This window comes from Diachasma alloeum, unplaced genomic scaffold, assembly GCF_001412515.2.
Source record: "Diachasma alloeum isolate Michigan unplaced genomic scaffold, Dall2.0 Dall_scaffold_00285, whole genome shotgun sequence".
NCBI classification, from domain to species: Eukaryota; Metazoa; Arthropoda; class Insecta; order Hymenoptera; family Braconidae; genus Diachasma; species Diachasma alloeum.
Genome location: NW_021680424.1, coordinates 217262 through 235300, shown reverse-complemented (window position 1 = coordinate 235300; position 18039 = coordinate 217262). Strand labels below are relative to the sequence as shown.

The window sequence follows — 18039 nt, the reverse complement described above, 5'->3', positions numbered from 1 at the left end:
GGGGGGGGGGGGGGGGGGGGGGGGGTAGAGGGGTAGCGGAGGGAGAGGAGAAAGGGTGGATATGGGCCGCGGTGCGACTACTTCTCTGCACTGACGATATCTCCCTGTAACAATCCCGAGAGCCACTAGTCCTCTCTCCACTCTAGCCCTTGGCTTGAATTTTAATCGTTAAATTTTATTGGCCCACGGCAGGTCAACTACTGCCATATAATTGCCACAATTTCGTAATACGTTTGTGGCCCATCCTCTTATTCCAACCCCCCAACTACTCGGTTGTTCATTTTTGCGATAACAATATTGTGGATAGATATGTGCTCCGTACTCGGGTTTTTAGTGCTACAATGCCGGGGTTTTGGAATTGTCTGCAGTTTCAGTATTGCGATTGGTTTTTATGGAATCCCAGGGAAAGGGCCTTTTGGGTTTATGAGCAATTGATGCGGATAAATTGTGACAAATTGACTTTATGAATCATTATGATTTTAATGTGATGATTTTAGGATTTTTTGGAATTTATTATTTTTATTTTTCTTCCTTTCCACGGAAATTAATGAAATCGATGAATTATTGATTAAATGCCGATTATAAACACCAATTTAAGAGCCATTTTGCACCTTTATGTAGGAAAAACCTATTTTGTAAAATTTTTAATTTCAGGATTTTTCTTTTCTTGGTTTTATTTTTAAGTTTTTTAATTTTCATTTTGTCTTTATTATTTTTAGTCATTTTAAATCTCCCATTAAATGTAAAATCATGTCAAAAATAAGTGATTTTGAATGAAAATATCATGACCATCTTTAAATTTTTCATATCAACATTACGAAATTTAAAAAAAATTGATTGCTGCATCATAACTGAAATAATTGCTTCATTAAATAATATCCCTCGTAACGAGATTTAATGAGTTATTCCCCGGTGATTAAATCACTGTTATTACACAAATTAATGTGTATCGGGAAGCAATAAAAGAATATTACATAAATCCGTCCGATATTAATTAACGAATTTTTGAAGCATGAATTCATCAATTACACAAAAGGAATTAAATTACCGATGAATTTATCATCGCGAAATGACAGTTCTCGGGTATTATCGACAATTGTGACTCACTACAGCTGCACTAAGTCGACTGAAGTCGACTGAAGTCTTCGCTGCAGCCCCAGCATCATTCATGGACCCGTAATCCGGATTTCCGAAATTTTCTCATTAAAGGGGGAAATTGTTTTTGTGGATTTTCGGAGGCTTTGGATTAATATTATCGATTGGGGGGTGGGTGGGGGTAAGTAGAGGCTTGAGAGTAATTGTTGATCATCAAGAGATAATGGAAGAACATTTTCTCATAAGAAAATTCGAAATAACCCAAGTAAATTACCACAAGAAGGATTAAAAATACACTTGACTAAAGTATATTTTATACTCAATCGGGGGATGGGTATTTCAATTCGAAGATGATTCTTTTGTATCAGACCGGGCTGTAGCAAGCCCTCTCAAGCGTAATATAAGGGTCAGGCACTGAGTGCCAGAATATGCGGGTCAAAAAGTGGAGGTTAAAAAATGAGGGTCAGAATATAAAAGTAAAAAAAATAGGTGTCAGGCACTGAGGGTCTAAATATAAGTCATATATTATGCTTGATCACAGTATTTAGCCCTTATGTGACCCTCATTGCCTGACACCCACTTTTTTGACTTTTATATTCTGACCCTCTTTTTTTTAACCCTAACATTCTGACCCTCATTCCTTCACCTTTCCATTCAGGCCTTCAGTTTTTCACTCTAATATTCCGACCCTCATTTTTTAACCTCCACTTTTTGACCCGCATATTCTCACACTCAGCGTCTGACCCTTATATTACAGTTGAGAGCGCTTGGTGCAACCCGGGCTCATACGAAATAATCATCCTCGAATTGAAATACCCGTCCCCCATTAGAGTATGAAATATACTCAATTCAAGAAATTTTTTTTTGTGTAATTAAAACCCTGAATATACCATAAATAGGGGAGGGTGGGGCAAAACGGCCCCCCTTCAATTGTCAATAACTTGTGAATGACATTGTGAAAATTCCCAGTTTCAACTTCATTTTGAAGATAATTTTTCATTCTTCAAAACGAGCTCTAACTCATCCCAATCGGATTATTGAATCGGAAAATATTGACGATTGAAGGGGGGCCGTTTTGCCCCATCCTCCCCTAATTAAAAATATATGATATAAATCTCCTCCCGCGATGGGGAATTAAATGATAAATAAAAAATGGGGTCACGAAACAGCAGAAAAAATGAAAATTAACGCAAATCTGATTCTCATCATCTAAAATTCACAAGTTACATCTCCACTATTTTTTTCACCATTTCCACACTTTGGTGTGAAATGTAATTAATGTGAAAAAGCGTTGGCACATATACAAGTTCCATCAGAGGCAGCGGTGAGAGGGTACACCATATCCAGGAGAGAGAGAGCTAAGTTAAATGAGGTAATTAAAACATTGCACGAGTGGATGTGTATACGAATGTTCCATTTCTACGAGTTCTGATGTTCATCTGTGCCTTTAACACTTGTTGAAAAAACGGAAAACGTATAAATGGGTAAACAGGGGAATAGTGGGGACGGCGAACAAAAATAGAGTCATGAAGATTATGGTGGAGAGATAGTCGGAAAATGGGAAAATGTTTTTCCGCTGCAATCAGGAATTAATGGATTTTTTTTAATGCCATATTGTCTTTTTGGGAAAGGGGGAAAAAAAATTATTAGATTTTTTTCAAACATCATTCCCCTGGCATTTTCTGCGGACAATAGAGGGCAGTTTTTTTAATAATAATGCGAATGCGGGGATGTACAACATTTGTGAAAATTCAGAGTTGCAAATTAACAACAAGATATTTAATAGATTTAATTCACTCGGATGTTCAATACGAGTTTCAAAAAATTTTACTATCGACAAATCTTCGAATGCTTATCAAAATATTTTCTTTTCCCTCTTGTTAATCAATTAATTGGATTAAATATTTGAAAAGTTGTTTTGAAACTGAATATTCAGAGCTATTACAATCTAGGACGATGGAAAAATGAAATGGACAAGTTTTGAGAGAAGTTTTTAAGTGAAGAGTTGAGGAATTATGGGGAAATCTCGTAATAAAAAATGGTGTTGACGTTCCCGCCCTATTCGATTAATTACTGAAACTAGGCGCCTCACAGGAATCGCGGATAAACCCTCGAATTTTCAATAATTAAACGATTCTCTCATTCAGCACAATCTCGAAATAATTAAATTCCTCGTTCCACCGCTGGGTAATTTGACTGGAGATTTGAATTCATGCGGAATTCGTAACGTGTTGAAGGGAGAGACAGAGGTCATGGCTAATAACGATACACTTAGTACGCAATTAGTGACTGAGATTGCAAATGTAAGATGCACCGAGTCGCCATAATGGCAGGATATTAAGGTAATTAAGCGCAGCGTTGTCAGTCTGAGGAGCATTTGTATCATGGGGGGAAGTATTCCCACTGGGTTTAAAGTACCGACGAAATGTCGACGACAGAGAAATCCCGGGGAAATGAGCTGGGATGGGGTTCATTCTTAATTTTCACCTTTGGATGGGGTCTGAGACATCACCAGAACTATCATCTGATGAATTTTTCTAGGACTCGGCACTAATACATCATATTTCCACGGAATTTCAAGGACTTTTGTCGTTGAAAATTCATAATTTCATGGAAAAAGCCGTGAGAACTAAATTTCAGTTATTATTCCCGGAAAAATAATAAAAAGTGAGGTAAATTGCGGAAAAATGAACGGAATTCTAAGAATCTTATAGACATTCTCGGAAAATTCAAGGGAATTTCGCAGAGAATATTCATTTTCACTTGGGAATTCATATAAATTCAGGAATTTACAATTTTGAAAGTTGAAATTTTATTCATTTTTCTCCTTAAGGATATCCAAATACTTTCCGGACATTTTACAATGATTTTTTCATTTAAACTTTGCAGATCTGAATTTGAATCTCGATATTGAACGATTAGAAAACATTTTTTAAATCTGAATAAAAAATGGAAAGTTCATTTTTAGAGGAAGATTGCTGGAATAATTAAAAACTTGCAATTTTTGGAAATTACGAGCATCTATAAATTATTTATAAACAGTTGTAGTGAAACGTGCTATTGCTCTCGACTAAAAACTGAATTTGTTGTTAATCAACGTATCGTCCATCGCTGTCTACCACTTTTTATCATACTTCCTGGCAACACAGATTTTATCGTGAAAAAATCAAATATTCTTTGGAGAAATTCAAGCTAAGAACCTCCAAAAATTAAATTAAATTAATTCAATTAATTCAATTTTTTTAAATATTAAATTAAATTAAATTAAATTGGTTAATTCTACCCAAAAAAAACGAATTATTTCATTGCCATGACCCAGTCATCATTGTTTACAATCCATCAACACGAGAATAACCACTCCACTTCTCCCCACCAGTTCCACCCGAATCCCCCCGAGATTATAAAACTCGCTTGATACTAATTGCCCGGCTCCGCAATTCTCCCGAGTAATTCAATCCACAACCGCTTCGAATGTCCATGATATCACGTTGCACTCACGTGCTCATCACCAATACTCGTGTTCAATTCTCACTGCATGAGAATTCCCGAAATTCATTGGGCCTCGGAGTGATGACGCGATGAAGTTTGATGGCTGAGGTGAAATTGAAAAACTATACTTGGGAGGAAATTCCACGGAAGTTCGAGGGAAATACTATCACTGGGCTTTCGGATGGGGGTCTCGTATTGCCGTATTTGCACAGCTCTAACGACGTTACAGGGGGAAACGATACCAACACCATTATGGAGTGTGAATTACGCTTTGTGCGAGTGGAGAGGGATCGGGTGGAATGCCTCTTCCGATGAATTGAGGTGTTTCATCCGAGGATCTTGAGCGCGCGCTACGTAAATAATGCACAGAGAGGCGAGGTGGATAAAAATTGCCTCGAAAATCGTGACAAATTTTACTGTACGAATAGTGGTAACAAATGGCGAAATGTTATTCCGGGAAAAATGCGGATTTTTAGCAGATATCTACAGATAGACAAGATGTGAGTGAGAATCTACCGTGAATCCAAGGTAAAATTTGCCGTGAAGCGTGCAAATAGACATTGCCAAACTTTTAGGCATGTTTTAATAATGAAAGTGTCTCAATTATAGAAACTAGTATTTCTACTGTATTTCCATACCTCAATTCCCCGATTAAAACTTCCAACTCAATAAACCAGAGTTTAATAAACTGACATCCGTGAAAGGGACATTTCGCTGACTCAAATAAACAAGCAACATCTTTCCCCCCAGGGGCAACCGAAGGCGGAGACACTGCACATAAGTCCATCCCCTCCTCCCGCCCGCCCCGAAACATGAAGAAATAAATAAACTACCCCACTCCCCCGAGGCAGTAAAACTTCGATTATCCTCAGTTTATAAATAAATCGTATATAAAGGATGAACATAAAAAAAATATGTCCAACCATTTCACCAGTGATTTTGCTACTCCAATTGGAGTATCTGAGTGCATTGGAATATCGGTTTCCATGTCTCTTTCAATATTGTCCTATAGGATTGAAACGACTACAACGAATGGATCAATTTATATTTGTGCTGGTCCCCGGATACCTCGTGACAGATTCGGAAAAGCGTAACCGAGAAATGAATAACGAATGTAGAATTTTTCTGTTTTATGTGCTTTTCATTCAAAGATTCCATATGAAATGGTTATGCTGATTCTTGAATGTACTTTCATGTCAATTATTTTACGAAATTTTTTTTCGAAATTGAAGCCAAAATTTTTCTACGGGGCAAAACGACTTGTCAAATTTTCCTGGGTTTCTAATGATGTATCGTTATTTCTACTAATAAATTAGCAATATCACGCATAATTCATTGTTTCTTTCATTTTATTAAATTGAATAAGATTTTTTTTCAAAATTTTTTACCACCTCATGGTAATTTTCTCAATTTAGGCTCAGCAATACCTACATTATAAAAGAACGACTTAATTCCATCCATTCATTAGCTTTCTGAATCACACTAGGCCGATATCACACAAAAAATCCAAAACTCAAATTTGAACGATTACAAAGCTTCCCCACTCGGAAGCAAAAATGTCGAATTTTATGAAATTTTTTCGCCACGTGAAACAGTGAAATGACCCCCTCGGGGCAATTGTGCGCTCGTAATCGATACTGAAATTCTGGGATTATCGAATTATCTCATATATCTCCATACAATGAAAAGCGCAACTTTTGATGATAACAGTACCGGCAAAACACTCTATTGTAGAGACTAATATCGAGTTACACATTCACTGAGGAATATGAGTAACGCCAAGCCATTTATAATCAACAGAATGAAGCTTCAAAAGCGGACAGCTTGGGCTCACGATTCTCGAGTTTATTTCCATATAATTCAATTATTGTGTACATTCAATTTCTCTCTCCGCTCGTTCGAGTGAATATTGTAACAATGATTCTCGTATTTACGAATGAATATGTCTCAAGTAACTTCAGAGTAGCAAAATTAGTCCATTGAAAAATTTAAAAATACTTGAGCCGTCTCAAGTTCGTTGAAAAGCCGAAGCTATTTCCGCTGAAAAACTCAATATGACGACCTATTCCCCGTAATTACTATTTTTGATCTTGAAAAGTCTTTTTTTGACCTTGAAAACTTCATTAGTCAATATCTCCGGGACTATTGGGACTGAATAGTCCGAATTTTTCATCGGAAATTTCCCCACCTTTCCAATGAGCCATTCCTCGGGCATCTGTCATCAATATTACGACCTATTTTTCTCCATCAGTTGTCGTGAAACTGAATATTTCGTCTCTTTGACCTTGAAAGATATTTTTTAAACCTTCAAAAACCTCATCATTCACTATATTCATGAACAATGGGACAGAATCGACCGGAAATTGATGTTTTTCATTGGAAATTCGCCCGTCATTCCAACGAAACTGATTTAATTCATCAATTTTCCCTCCAAAGGAGAATAATAGTGATCGTCCGTGACGAGAAATCACATGTTCAAATCAATTCTCGCCACTTCGATTATTGTATTTTCCCATCCCTGTCATTCGCACTCTCCGCTTTTATTTATTTCAATTTTCGTGATATCAAACGGGAGTAAATATCGACACACATATCCATCCACTTGAAATTCATAGTGGAAAACCTTCCACTAGTGCTCAATGAATCTTTTTTCAATATTTCGAATGCAGGGGAAGTTCTCTAGGATTTCGCCTCTGTAAGATTTCAGTTGGGGAAGTCGACTTCCCCCACTGTGTGAGCTCCTCTGCGCAGCAGGAGTGCGCAGACCCCTGGCGGTACGGCCACTTTAAAGTACCGTCTCTGCCGATCAAGTAGGAATAGTACTGAGAGAAAGTAGCTTCACTACTTTCTGCTAGTACTTTTATGACTTAATTTCAGTACTTTCAACTGATTACTTCATTGAGAAAAGCGAATATTATCGACTGATAAACTGATCCTTCTTCGCATTTTTGTAAATAGAAGTATTCAGGAGAAGATATTTTGCAGGAAAAAAATCAGTAGATTGTGATTTTTATGGGTGCTTTCCAAACCGAATTGATTTCCAATTTTGAGAATAGTAATTCACGTTCTTGAAATCGTAATTCGTAAAATCGAAGGATTCCCCTGATTTATCAATTTCGGAGAGATATGGGTCACGTGGAAGGATTATTTCGGAATGAACTTTATTAAAAATAGAAGTTCTCGAGAGATTATTGATGTAGGTCATGTGAGACATACGTCAGACGCTCACACTTTACTCAGGAAAATTTTTAAACTCCACTATTGAATGACAAATTTAAGTGGATGAATATAACAATTATGTAATCGTAGGGATGAAAATTCTCAGAGAAGATTCCAATGGTAACATGATGATAAAAATTTCGATAATTTCAAAAATCTCCTCGACCTTCTGACGTAACCCAAAGCTGAAATTCACGGCAAGTCAGATTATTCTTTGTTCAACAAAAGATTCTATTAATTTAAAAAGTGTACGTTAGCTCCTCGAGCCGATTCAACATTCAGGGTTACGTTGATTCAATACCCCGTGCCTGGTTCCACTTCATATTTCATTCCCTCAGCTGAGTTTAATTAAGTAATGAATTTGAATAAAGTCACGGAATTCACGTGAAAAGAGTGCAATAAGCTGAGAAAAAGTAAGAATAAAAATGTATAACTTTTTTATATCATCTTCTTTACCTCATTTTTCATTCGTTCTGACGGTTTGACGATCTTGGTAGTAGGTCATGCTACTTATGATATATCTACATTTTAGATTGAATCGGTACTAAAGGAAAACTCGCCGGATAATTCCTCTCGGTTTGCACTCAACTCCAGAAGTTCGACTCTGTCGAACATTTGAGATCAGGGGATATTTAATGTTAAATTTAAAATGAAAGAGGAAAATTTTACGAATTGAGGGAGGAAATATGTCTAGTGCTTGTCAATTTGTCAAGAGGATCGAGAGGTTTTCTCATGATTCAGAGAATAATTTCATTAAATATAGATGGAAATACCGAGGCAAAATTGGTTGTCTTGTAATGTTCATGATTTTTACTGGAATAGAATCATTTTAGGAGTGAAAATGAATATTCACATTTCATTTAAAAATTGATCTCGAAACTATTGAATTCAGTACAACTCGGGAGATAATTTTTCTAGATGTTCAGTCATCTTTGGGAGATGGAGGCGTCGAGCATTCGAGAGCAGAAATATTTTATATTAAATTTAAAATGAAAGAGGAAAATTTCATGAATTGGAGTATTTTTCGTGATTGGGAGAATAATTTTATGTCGAGGGCTTATCAATTTGGGAAGAGGATCGAGAGCATTTTCCGTGATTGAGAGAATAATCTCATCAAATATATATGAAAATACCGACGTAAAATGGGGCGCCTTACAAAGTTTATGATTTTTATATGAATGGAATAATTTTAGGAGTGAAAATAAATATTCACATTTTATTTAAAAATCGATCCATCTCGGGGCCATTGAATTCAGTGCCTAGAGCCCCTCGGAAATATCCAACTGCATCGAAATTCTCGGTTGGACGAGATGAAAGAGTATTCTTCTGTATCCCGTGAAAGGAATTGCCACTGGAAGGGGCTTTCAAGGGCCCTCTCAAAAAGCCAGAGTTTTCGCCGTGTTTATTTCATATAGATTTATTACATTTCAATTTCTAGAATGATGTCTGATGTATTGGTTGCACGGTGCGTTGCGACGTTGCTGCAGTATTATGTGCCATTGTATTTCGCCGTTTTTATTGAATTGACTCCAGCGAGAGAAACGAGAAAAGCTGGGGAAAACCTTTGGAGATCGGTTCTGATCAGTTCTGTACGTCACAGTCACATTTTCAACTCGAGGGAAACATGTCATCTCGATTTTTAAATCGAATTGGTGAGTCTGTCAGATTACTCCCAGAATGAGTTGATTTTTTTTCAGGTGGAATTGAGGAGAGGAAATAGCTTCAATTTTCATGGAGTAATTGAACTGAGTTTTCATTCATTTTTTTAACTCAAATCGAGAATTTTCTCTGACAATCACTGGAAATACTAGTGTAAGAAATTAAGACGTCTTAAAGTCAGTAATTTTTGCGGTGAAAACTCTTTAAAATTTTATGGCGACTGTCACGAAATTTAAGAAATAATTTGATTTATTCTAACCGAACGTTTGTGACGTGTAATTCATTTTTTGCGATTTAACATGGTAATTTTTAACGGACAAAACAGTTCAAAATGCACGAAGGAAAAAATAATTTTCAAAAGTGTTAAAAACGCTATATTTTTTAACCAATTTTTACTACTGAACGACGAGATTTTTTCCATCCAGCACGTCATAGTTTTTAATTTATTCTCAAAATTAACATGTTAGCGGATATGCTCCTGCATTATATTTCTCACACTGAGAATTTCCATGTTCCCACAGTAAAAAATAATAACAGAACCCTGGACTGAGCAAAAACAACTTAGTAAACCCGAAAAAAAAATGACATTCAATCATCACTCGAGTAATTCTCCTCCCCGAATTTAATTTTCACCATCAACCTCAACATTTCCCCATAAACCCCAACTACATTTCACATTTCCCTCGGAATGATATGGAAAATGGATGGAAATATGAGTAAAGAAGGGAGAAAGAGGGGCACTTGAATTTCTGAGGCGTTGTTACCTGCCCTCGTATACACCATTCTCGCATGTTTCACGTAACACACCGAATGGGAATTTAAACTGCGGCCAAGAGCGTGCAACGAACCACCTAACCGCAAACTCTATGGTTGACTCAAAGAGTCTATCCCCCCTCGAGCCTTCTCCCCCCTCCCCCCCCTCCACGCCGCCTACACTGGTTTTTAGTTGAGCCCCACCCTCCGCGTGTCCGTGTGTGTGGGATAATTTCAGTTGTGTTGATATAAACCACAGAAGTAAGCGAGTTATCGTATCTTTTTGATGAATATTGTGGCAAAGTGGCTGTTTGAATAATAATCCCTCAGATCAAGGGGTTCGGGGGTGGGGTGCTGTGTCATGGTTAGTGGGTGATTAAACTGGACCGTATAATGTCCATACAGAGCATTGAATGCCTGAATTTTCGGGGGAATTTGGAGTCGAGGGAAAAAGGGAAGATTTTTTTTTTTTAGATTACTAGACTTTTTGCGGATTTTTCTCCTCCAATGCATGATTTTTGCTTTCGAATGGAAGCTTTGTAATCGTTCAGATTTAGGTTTTAGATTTTCTATTAATTTTTAATTAATTAGAATTTAATTCATCGATTAGTTTTTTAATTTTTGAATTTTTTCGAAAATCGGTTGTCCCACGATAACTAAAAAAATGTTCTGAATTGATTGAATGAGGGCTTGAAAAATTTGTCTGGGTGTCCTTTTGACCGAGTTCGAAGATGAAGGCGATAGTAGTAATCGTTATTTTGATTAATTTGAAAATTTGCAAAAATGTTGTATTTTTTGAAAATCAGAATTCCGGGGTTATCTTTGAATATCATGCTTCAAATGAATTCAATCATAGCTTAAAATGTTTGTTTCAATGCCATTGAGTCGAAGTTAAAAGACGATTACGATAGCTATATTGGTTGATTTGATTTTTATGATGATTGTTGAAAATTTCGAATTTTTCATGAATTTCCCTGAAAGTGATTTTTCCGATGGTTTCTTCAAATGTGATGTTTCAGATTCATTCGAATATGTGTAAATAAAATTTTTCTATTAACATTTTATCAAAGGCCTGAGGGGAGAGATAGAACTGTAAAAAAGACAATCGGCTGTCCAGAAGAAAGGGATAATAAGAATAATAATGATGATAACCTTCAACCAAATTAAAAATCTGACAAAATTAATTGAAAAGAAATCATATTCAATTTAATAAAATGAATTATACACGATTGAAGGAAATTCGGAGGGACATTGGGATATTCTTCATAAAACAATTACTGTTTCCTGAAGAAAATAAATGAATAAAAATCTATTTCAATGCATTTTCGACTGAAATCAGCCGTTTACTTGAAATAATTCAGTTTCAACAGGGACTTAAACAGCGAAATCTTCTCCAAGTAATGAAAAACTACAGCAACCTATTGAATTTCCGTCCATCAATGCCGTCCCCAAAATTGAAACATCACCAGCTATAAGTCATTGAAAACCTCGTCCATCGGAAACCCATGTCCCTTCCCCCCAAGCATACAAATGTCAGAATGACGAAGTAATGACGAAACTTAATATTTCGTGCCACAGGCGCATAAATATCGCGAGAAATATATAGGCCGTTGAGTGGAATACCCGTAGAATCCATAATTCACTTTTTACTTGACGTCAATGTGACATTAAGAGACTTTCATCACGATTGAACTGTATGCTTCCACCCATTTTTTTTTCATTCTCCTTTCTATCTCAAACCTGCGGTAAGCGACATCTTTTTATTTATATTCAAACAATTTTTTCCTTCTGGTTACGCGCGATCTATCCACAATATTGCGTAAATGTCCGGAAATGGATTTACGGAATAGCGGGTAGGAAAATCCGATGAATTTGTCTACACATTGATTTCACCTGATCGACGAACTGGAAATTCACTGGATTTTGCGCTCCATGGGGGGAAGAGTGCAATCAGTATGAACGATCAAAAAGTAACCGCGAGTGAGTCATTGTGAGTGACATTTTCTTCGTGAAAAATATCATATTATGACGACATTTGTGATTTATGAATGGGAGAACATGCTCAATGATCTAATTGATATGTTAGAGCATTCAGGAGCGAAGGAAATAATTAAAATTCCGCAATTTACGTGAATTTTTAAGTGAAAATGAATATTTAGGGTCAAATTCCCTTGAATTTTCAGGGAATTCCTTTAAAATTCTTGAAATTCCAGGAATTTTTTTTATCGATTTTCCTGAGAATTCAAAGGAATCTTTAATTTAAGAACAGATTGCTCTGAATTTTGCTGATTTTTCCTCATCTTTCCCGGAATAATTCAACGAAAATTGAATGAAATTATGAATTTTCAATGAGAAAATTCCTTGAAATTTCAGTAAAAAATTTTCAACATTGCATTTTTGAAATAGGGCGCTGAAAAAAATCTATGACAGTCCGCAAACCTCTTTTATTCTCTGGGAAATCAATGGTGTTTCTTCAATTGTCCAAAACAGACTGAAATTGTATTGCCTCGACGAAGAATTGCTCCTGCGCTACATCGGAATTATTCGTCCTCATCCACTTCTAAATCTACAAATACAAAAAATTCTAATGCAGCACAGGAAAAGTCCTCCGCCGCCCCATTCTTCCTCCATTCTGCCGTCAAGTTCAAATCGGCTGAGACAAGACGAGTCATCCTCGACGGATACTTCCGAACGAAACTATTTTACTTTAAAATCCGTTGTAACACAAAAATGCATGAAACACAGACGAGCAGCTCAATGGCCCGATGGATGTTTCTGAATTTTTCAGAGACCACACTGCGAATAGGAAGCTGTACCCTAAATGATTCAAATTCACCCCTCAAAATGGAGCAGTGTGAACCGTTGAACGACAGATGCCATCTGTTTTATGCAATTGCAACATTCCCGTCAGCTTTGAATTCTTAAAATTTCCCGGATTAATCACTTACCTTGTAAGCTCCGAGCTCCTGAACGATGCATGACAGAATAGCTTCCCGTCCCACCGAGGCTGTGACATTATTGATGGGCTCCCTGAAATTTGGATCTGCAAGCAAAAAATGTAAACATCGAGTCAGAAAACATTCAGAAGTCACATCTCCAATTACAGCTACGAAAATAGGACAATTGGTGATTCATTTAGCCCCACAATTTTCGATGTTCAGTTATTCTAGAGCCGTACGTGTAGAACAAGCTCACCTGCCTAGTTTTCTCATTGAAAATTTCCCCAAGCTTTTCACTGGTCCACAGCCCCATTCCTCCTCAGCAAATTTAATTACCAAACATTCCCAGCATAATTCACAAACTTCCGGAGGGGTAGAAATTCCATCAACTCTTGTGCATATCTACAGTATACTTCATACGCATCTTTTCGAGTGCACACTCATTGCGACTGTGGAGGATAGGGAGTATGACTGCAAACTGGGTAATGAGATCAACTCGTAGAGTACAGAAGTTGCGGCACTCGTGTCTCCAAGTGTCATACGTCAGCAAACGACACTTCACGGGGAGGAGGGCATCTTAATCAAGAGGGGGGGGGGGAAGTGCCAACGAGAGGGTGAAGTACTCCAATTTTGATTACTAAAAGGAAAATCCAATATTTGAAGTCGTAGGCGAAAAATGCTCGGAACTAGATCTTCAATTTTGAAGCAAACTCTTCAACTTGTTGGGCAATAGCCATCGTGGGGCAGAACGGATTGGTTTTAGGTTGGCTCCTCGAAATGTTTCCTGGCCATCGATTGCCACAACATTTGTCTTTCTGCCTCAATTATTTCCCTCAATTTGGTCATCTTGTCGAAGTGAATTTTGAAGCGAAGTCTCCAATTTTCTGGCCAACACACATCGTGGGGCAGAATGGGTTGGCTCTAGGTAGGTACCTCGGTAATGTCCCTGGCTATCGATAGTTGCAGCATTTATTGCAATTGTTTATTAATTTGCATAATCCGGATATCTTGTCATGATTTAAAGATTCCGTGACAGTTGCAAATCCCAAATTTTTGCATTTTTTGGGCTAAGGATATGAAAATAGAGAAAGAATCTCTGAATGCTTCAATAAAGCAGAAAGATCGACCACATGCCCGGATATTCATTCCCTCAATTTCCGCTGATAAAGCAAATTAAACTCCAATAATACAATCCACTCAAACAGCACTGAAATTACGAAATAAAACATAAAAGATGATCCTACCAGCAACAAACCGGAATTGATACTCCAGCAGCGTTTAAAATAAATCAAATATCAATGACGAACTCCGGATGATCCTGTGCACACAGCGGAAACGATTCAACCGTAAATATTATTATAGAATTGATGCGATGAAGAGATATCGCATTACTGAGTGATTTTCAATGTTTGTGAATGATGGATTTCATGTGTGTCACAGCTCTTGGTGAATTCCATCAATAGCGAGACAGATTGAGAGATCTTTACTCCAGCCTCCCCTCGCATCGTCCATTAACAAAACGATAGCTGTCACTCGTATTTTATTACATCAGCCCCGAACCAGTGGCTGACGCTTTCCAATATAATGAATCAAAATGTGGAAAAATCATTCTTAAAATCCAACAAAACTCATTGTATCCTCACATTACCTCATAAAGGCTAGAGCACCAGCTCACTAGTGACTTTTTCGCCCCATCAGTTTGGTCGTCATCATTTGTAATCTATCCAAAACACGCGATATCCTATTCAAGGTGGGCCTACGAAAAGCTGGTAAACCAGTATGTGCCTCTGGGGGTTGTACAAAAGCTTCGCCGACTAGCACGAGAGTCATTTTGGTGGAGAGAAAAATGGTCGATGAGCGAGGGGGGGGGGGTGAAGGGACATGAGTAATCCAGAGGATTCTCAGAATCATTCATACCCAAGGGGAAATAGGTGGCCCCGTAACTTATCGTGTCGATGTTTGTTTGAGATATTGGTGATAACAATGGATATTCGAATACAATATATCACGAACATAATGAGAATTCTCATATTTCTACACGGAAATAGCACGAATATTGTATTGCTCCGAAGTAAGGGGTACTAGGACGATTGTTCTTTGCCCTTTTATAAAAAGTCAATATGGCCACCCATTTTGCCCCGTTGCGGGGAGGTCAAGAGGGGGAGAATTCACAGGCTCGAAGAATAAGATACAAATTTTGTTTTCACTGTACCTGTCCCCGGCAGAAATTACGATAACCCCCAACAGCTCCATTTCATTTTGATATTTTGACAGCTTTTATCGTTATGATAGGGATTTCCCAGGAGGATCCTCGGCGGGTTTATACTAGATGGATATGACAGAATTATAGTTCCCCTATGTTACCATTATGAAAGCATTTCACCCCACCTCGGTCTCGAAAGGCCAAATGTTACATGTGTGTGGGTGAGAGGTGGCCGGAGAGGGGGCACCAGTGGCAGTGCTAGTGTGGCCCTCTAACAAGCCTCATCAGGCAGCCGCAACGGGGATTCCTTCAGCGCTCTGAATACCACTATTTCATCGGTTCACTACTACCAACATTGATCTATCTCGTTTAACCTCTTTTGGGGATTCCCGCACTGTCGGGATGGCGAGAGTTCAAAGACACTGCATTATCCAATGATGAAAATTATCTTCATTCGCAATTTCCGTAATGTTACACTGAAATCAATATTTTTCTTTCTCATTGTCAAAATTTTTATTTTAAAAAATTTGGGATTTTCAAGTTGCCGCTTGGCTCCGGGTGAAAAAAAAAAAATTCATTTCGACATTTCTGGCGCCTCCGAGTGTTTCATCAGCATCAGAAACGTTAATCGATATAAAAATTGAGGAATGTAATCGAAACTAACTTTCATTTTTGAGGCCTTGCAGAGGCTCGAATAAGCCTTGAGGTACTGAGTCTCAATACTCAAAGCCTGGACTGGGCCTGAACCTCGGCAACGGCCCCTTGAATCGCCCTCATTTCAGGCTCGAGTGAACGATGAAATCAAGCCCGTCCCAGGCCTGAGTCACTGTTTCCATCGCCAGTCTATATAATTCCTACCTAGGGAGAATATTTCCCTATTCCTCCGTGTCCTCAATTTCAGAAAAAATAATCACGATTTTCATCGATACTTGGCACTTATGAAACCCGTATGAATTCAAATGCAGTTTTATATTCACTGGAAATAAAGTTGCCGCCCCTCGAAATAATAAAAAAAAAAATGAAATGCAAACTGAAAGTGAATAAATTTCTCCATGAAAGAGTTTACGATCTTTTGGTTGAGGGCTCACTCGTGTGTAACTATTTCAACGCCACTGTTGTGCCACCGATATGACCGACGCAGCTACGAAATATGCAGGCTCCCCTATCATCCCCCCATCGCCCATCGAACCATCAATCTTTGCGCCTATAAATTCGTCATAGCACGGCATATTCTCGCATAAAATAAATAATGCATCCGGAACGAGTGGTTGTTGAGTCTGTCGGTGTAATAAAATTGTGCGTATATAGATTGTGTGGATATTCACCGGGGGCACGCAAATATGTCATACAATAGCTGTCATCGACACGTGGAACGAAATAACGTAATTTCGTCAATTTTACAATTTTTATTTTATTTTATTTTATACTCAATTGGGGGATGGGTATTTCAATTCGAAGATGATTCTTTTGTATCAGGCCGGGTTTGATCTTAATATTCTGACTCTCTTTTTTTATTTAAACCTGACATTCTGACCCTCATTCCTTCCTAATATTCCGACCCTTATTTTTTAACCTCCACTTTTTGACTCTTATATTACACTTGAGAGCGCTTGGTACAGCCCGGGCTGTACAAATAATCGTCCTCGAATTGAAACCCCCAACGCCCAAATCTCAACCAATAGTCATGTCCGCAAATAAGTTGATGTTTACATCAAGAAGGAAACCAAATTACCCCATTATCACCGATGCTCCATCAGTGAAAAGAGATAAACCTCAAAGCGAGAGGAAAAAAATCGTAAAACTCATCCCGCGCTGGCCAGGTCGTACGCGACGATGACACAGTAAGACGAGAGGAGGCCAGTCTGATACGAGAAGGGTAATATAAGTTGCAATAGCCATCCGGACGTCTGGTACTCATTCAAGCACGTAAAGTAATAAAACGTGCGCCAGCCCTGGAGCTGTAAGGCATTCACTCTATATAAAGTCACTTGCAGTTTGGATATACCCCGTGTGTGTGTGTGTGTGTGTGTGTGTGTGTGTATGCGGTGATGAAAGAAGAGGGGATGATTCCACCAGAGGGATGGAACAGTGAAATGGTGGATAACATGGGGGTGGAGGGGGGACGATGAGAGTGTCGCGGAAGACAATATGCTCGAGAAGTGCAAAAAAGGGGAAATAAGTGTCACACGGAGGGTAGCTGAGTACGCTTTTGAGGGTAAAAGTTACTTACATTTGAAGTGAAGTGGGTACTGGTAATGCAATCGGCGATAAGATCTCTAGCCCGAGTTATTTCAGATTTTACGTTTCTCTCGTGCGAGTGTGAATTATTGAGAAATGGGTTCTGATGGTCAGTATTTCGGTGAAAATTATTTGCAGTCACGTGGGTGGGGGGAGTATTAGTGATTTATGGAGGGACTTGGAGCGAAAAAGGGAGTTTAGGGAGAAGTTTAAATACCAGGATTTCACGAGGGGCTAATCACTCGAGGATTTCGTAACATCATGATTTTTAAATTGCGAAAACTCTGGAGGAGATGAAATAATTCTGGTGATTCCATGAATTCGACTATTGTTTGGGTTTTCAATTGAAGGCCCAAGTTGAAGACCCGAGTTTGTAGCAAAGATGTCAGACAAGATATGAATGTTTTTTTGAGCTCAAACGAAAGAGCGGGTCGAGAAATGGCG

At 38.0% G+C, this 18039-nt stretch overlaps 1 protein-coding gene across 3 annotated transcripts in view; it reads right to left on the bottom strand.

The window, feature by feature from the left end:
* LOC107038586 (opioid-binding protein/cell adhesion molecule homolog) overlaps positions 1 to 18039 on the bottom strand; it is a 141074-nt gene that overhangs the window by 37371 nt on the left and 85664 nt on the right. For all 3 annotated transcript variants that reach the window (XM_029126145.1, XM_029126146.1, XM_015257769.1), the window contains one exon: positions 13164 to 13258. Coding sequence is in view for 1 of the 3 variants with exons in the window: in XM_015257769.1 (XP_015113255.1) it covers positions 13164 to 13258 (95 nt within the window). In the remaining 2 variants the exon portion in view is untranslated. The remainder of the gene's footprint in view (positions 1 to 13163; positions 13259 to 18039) is intronic.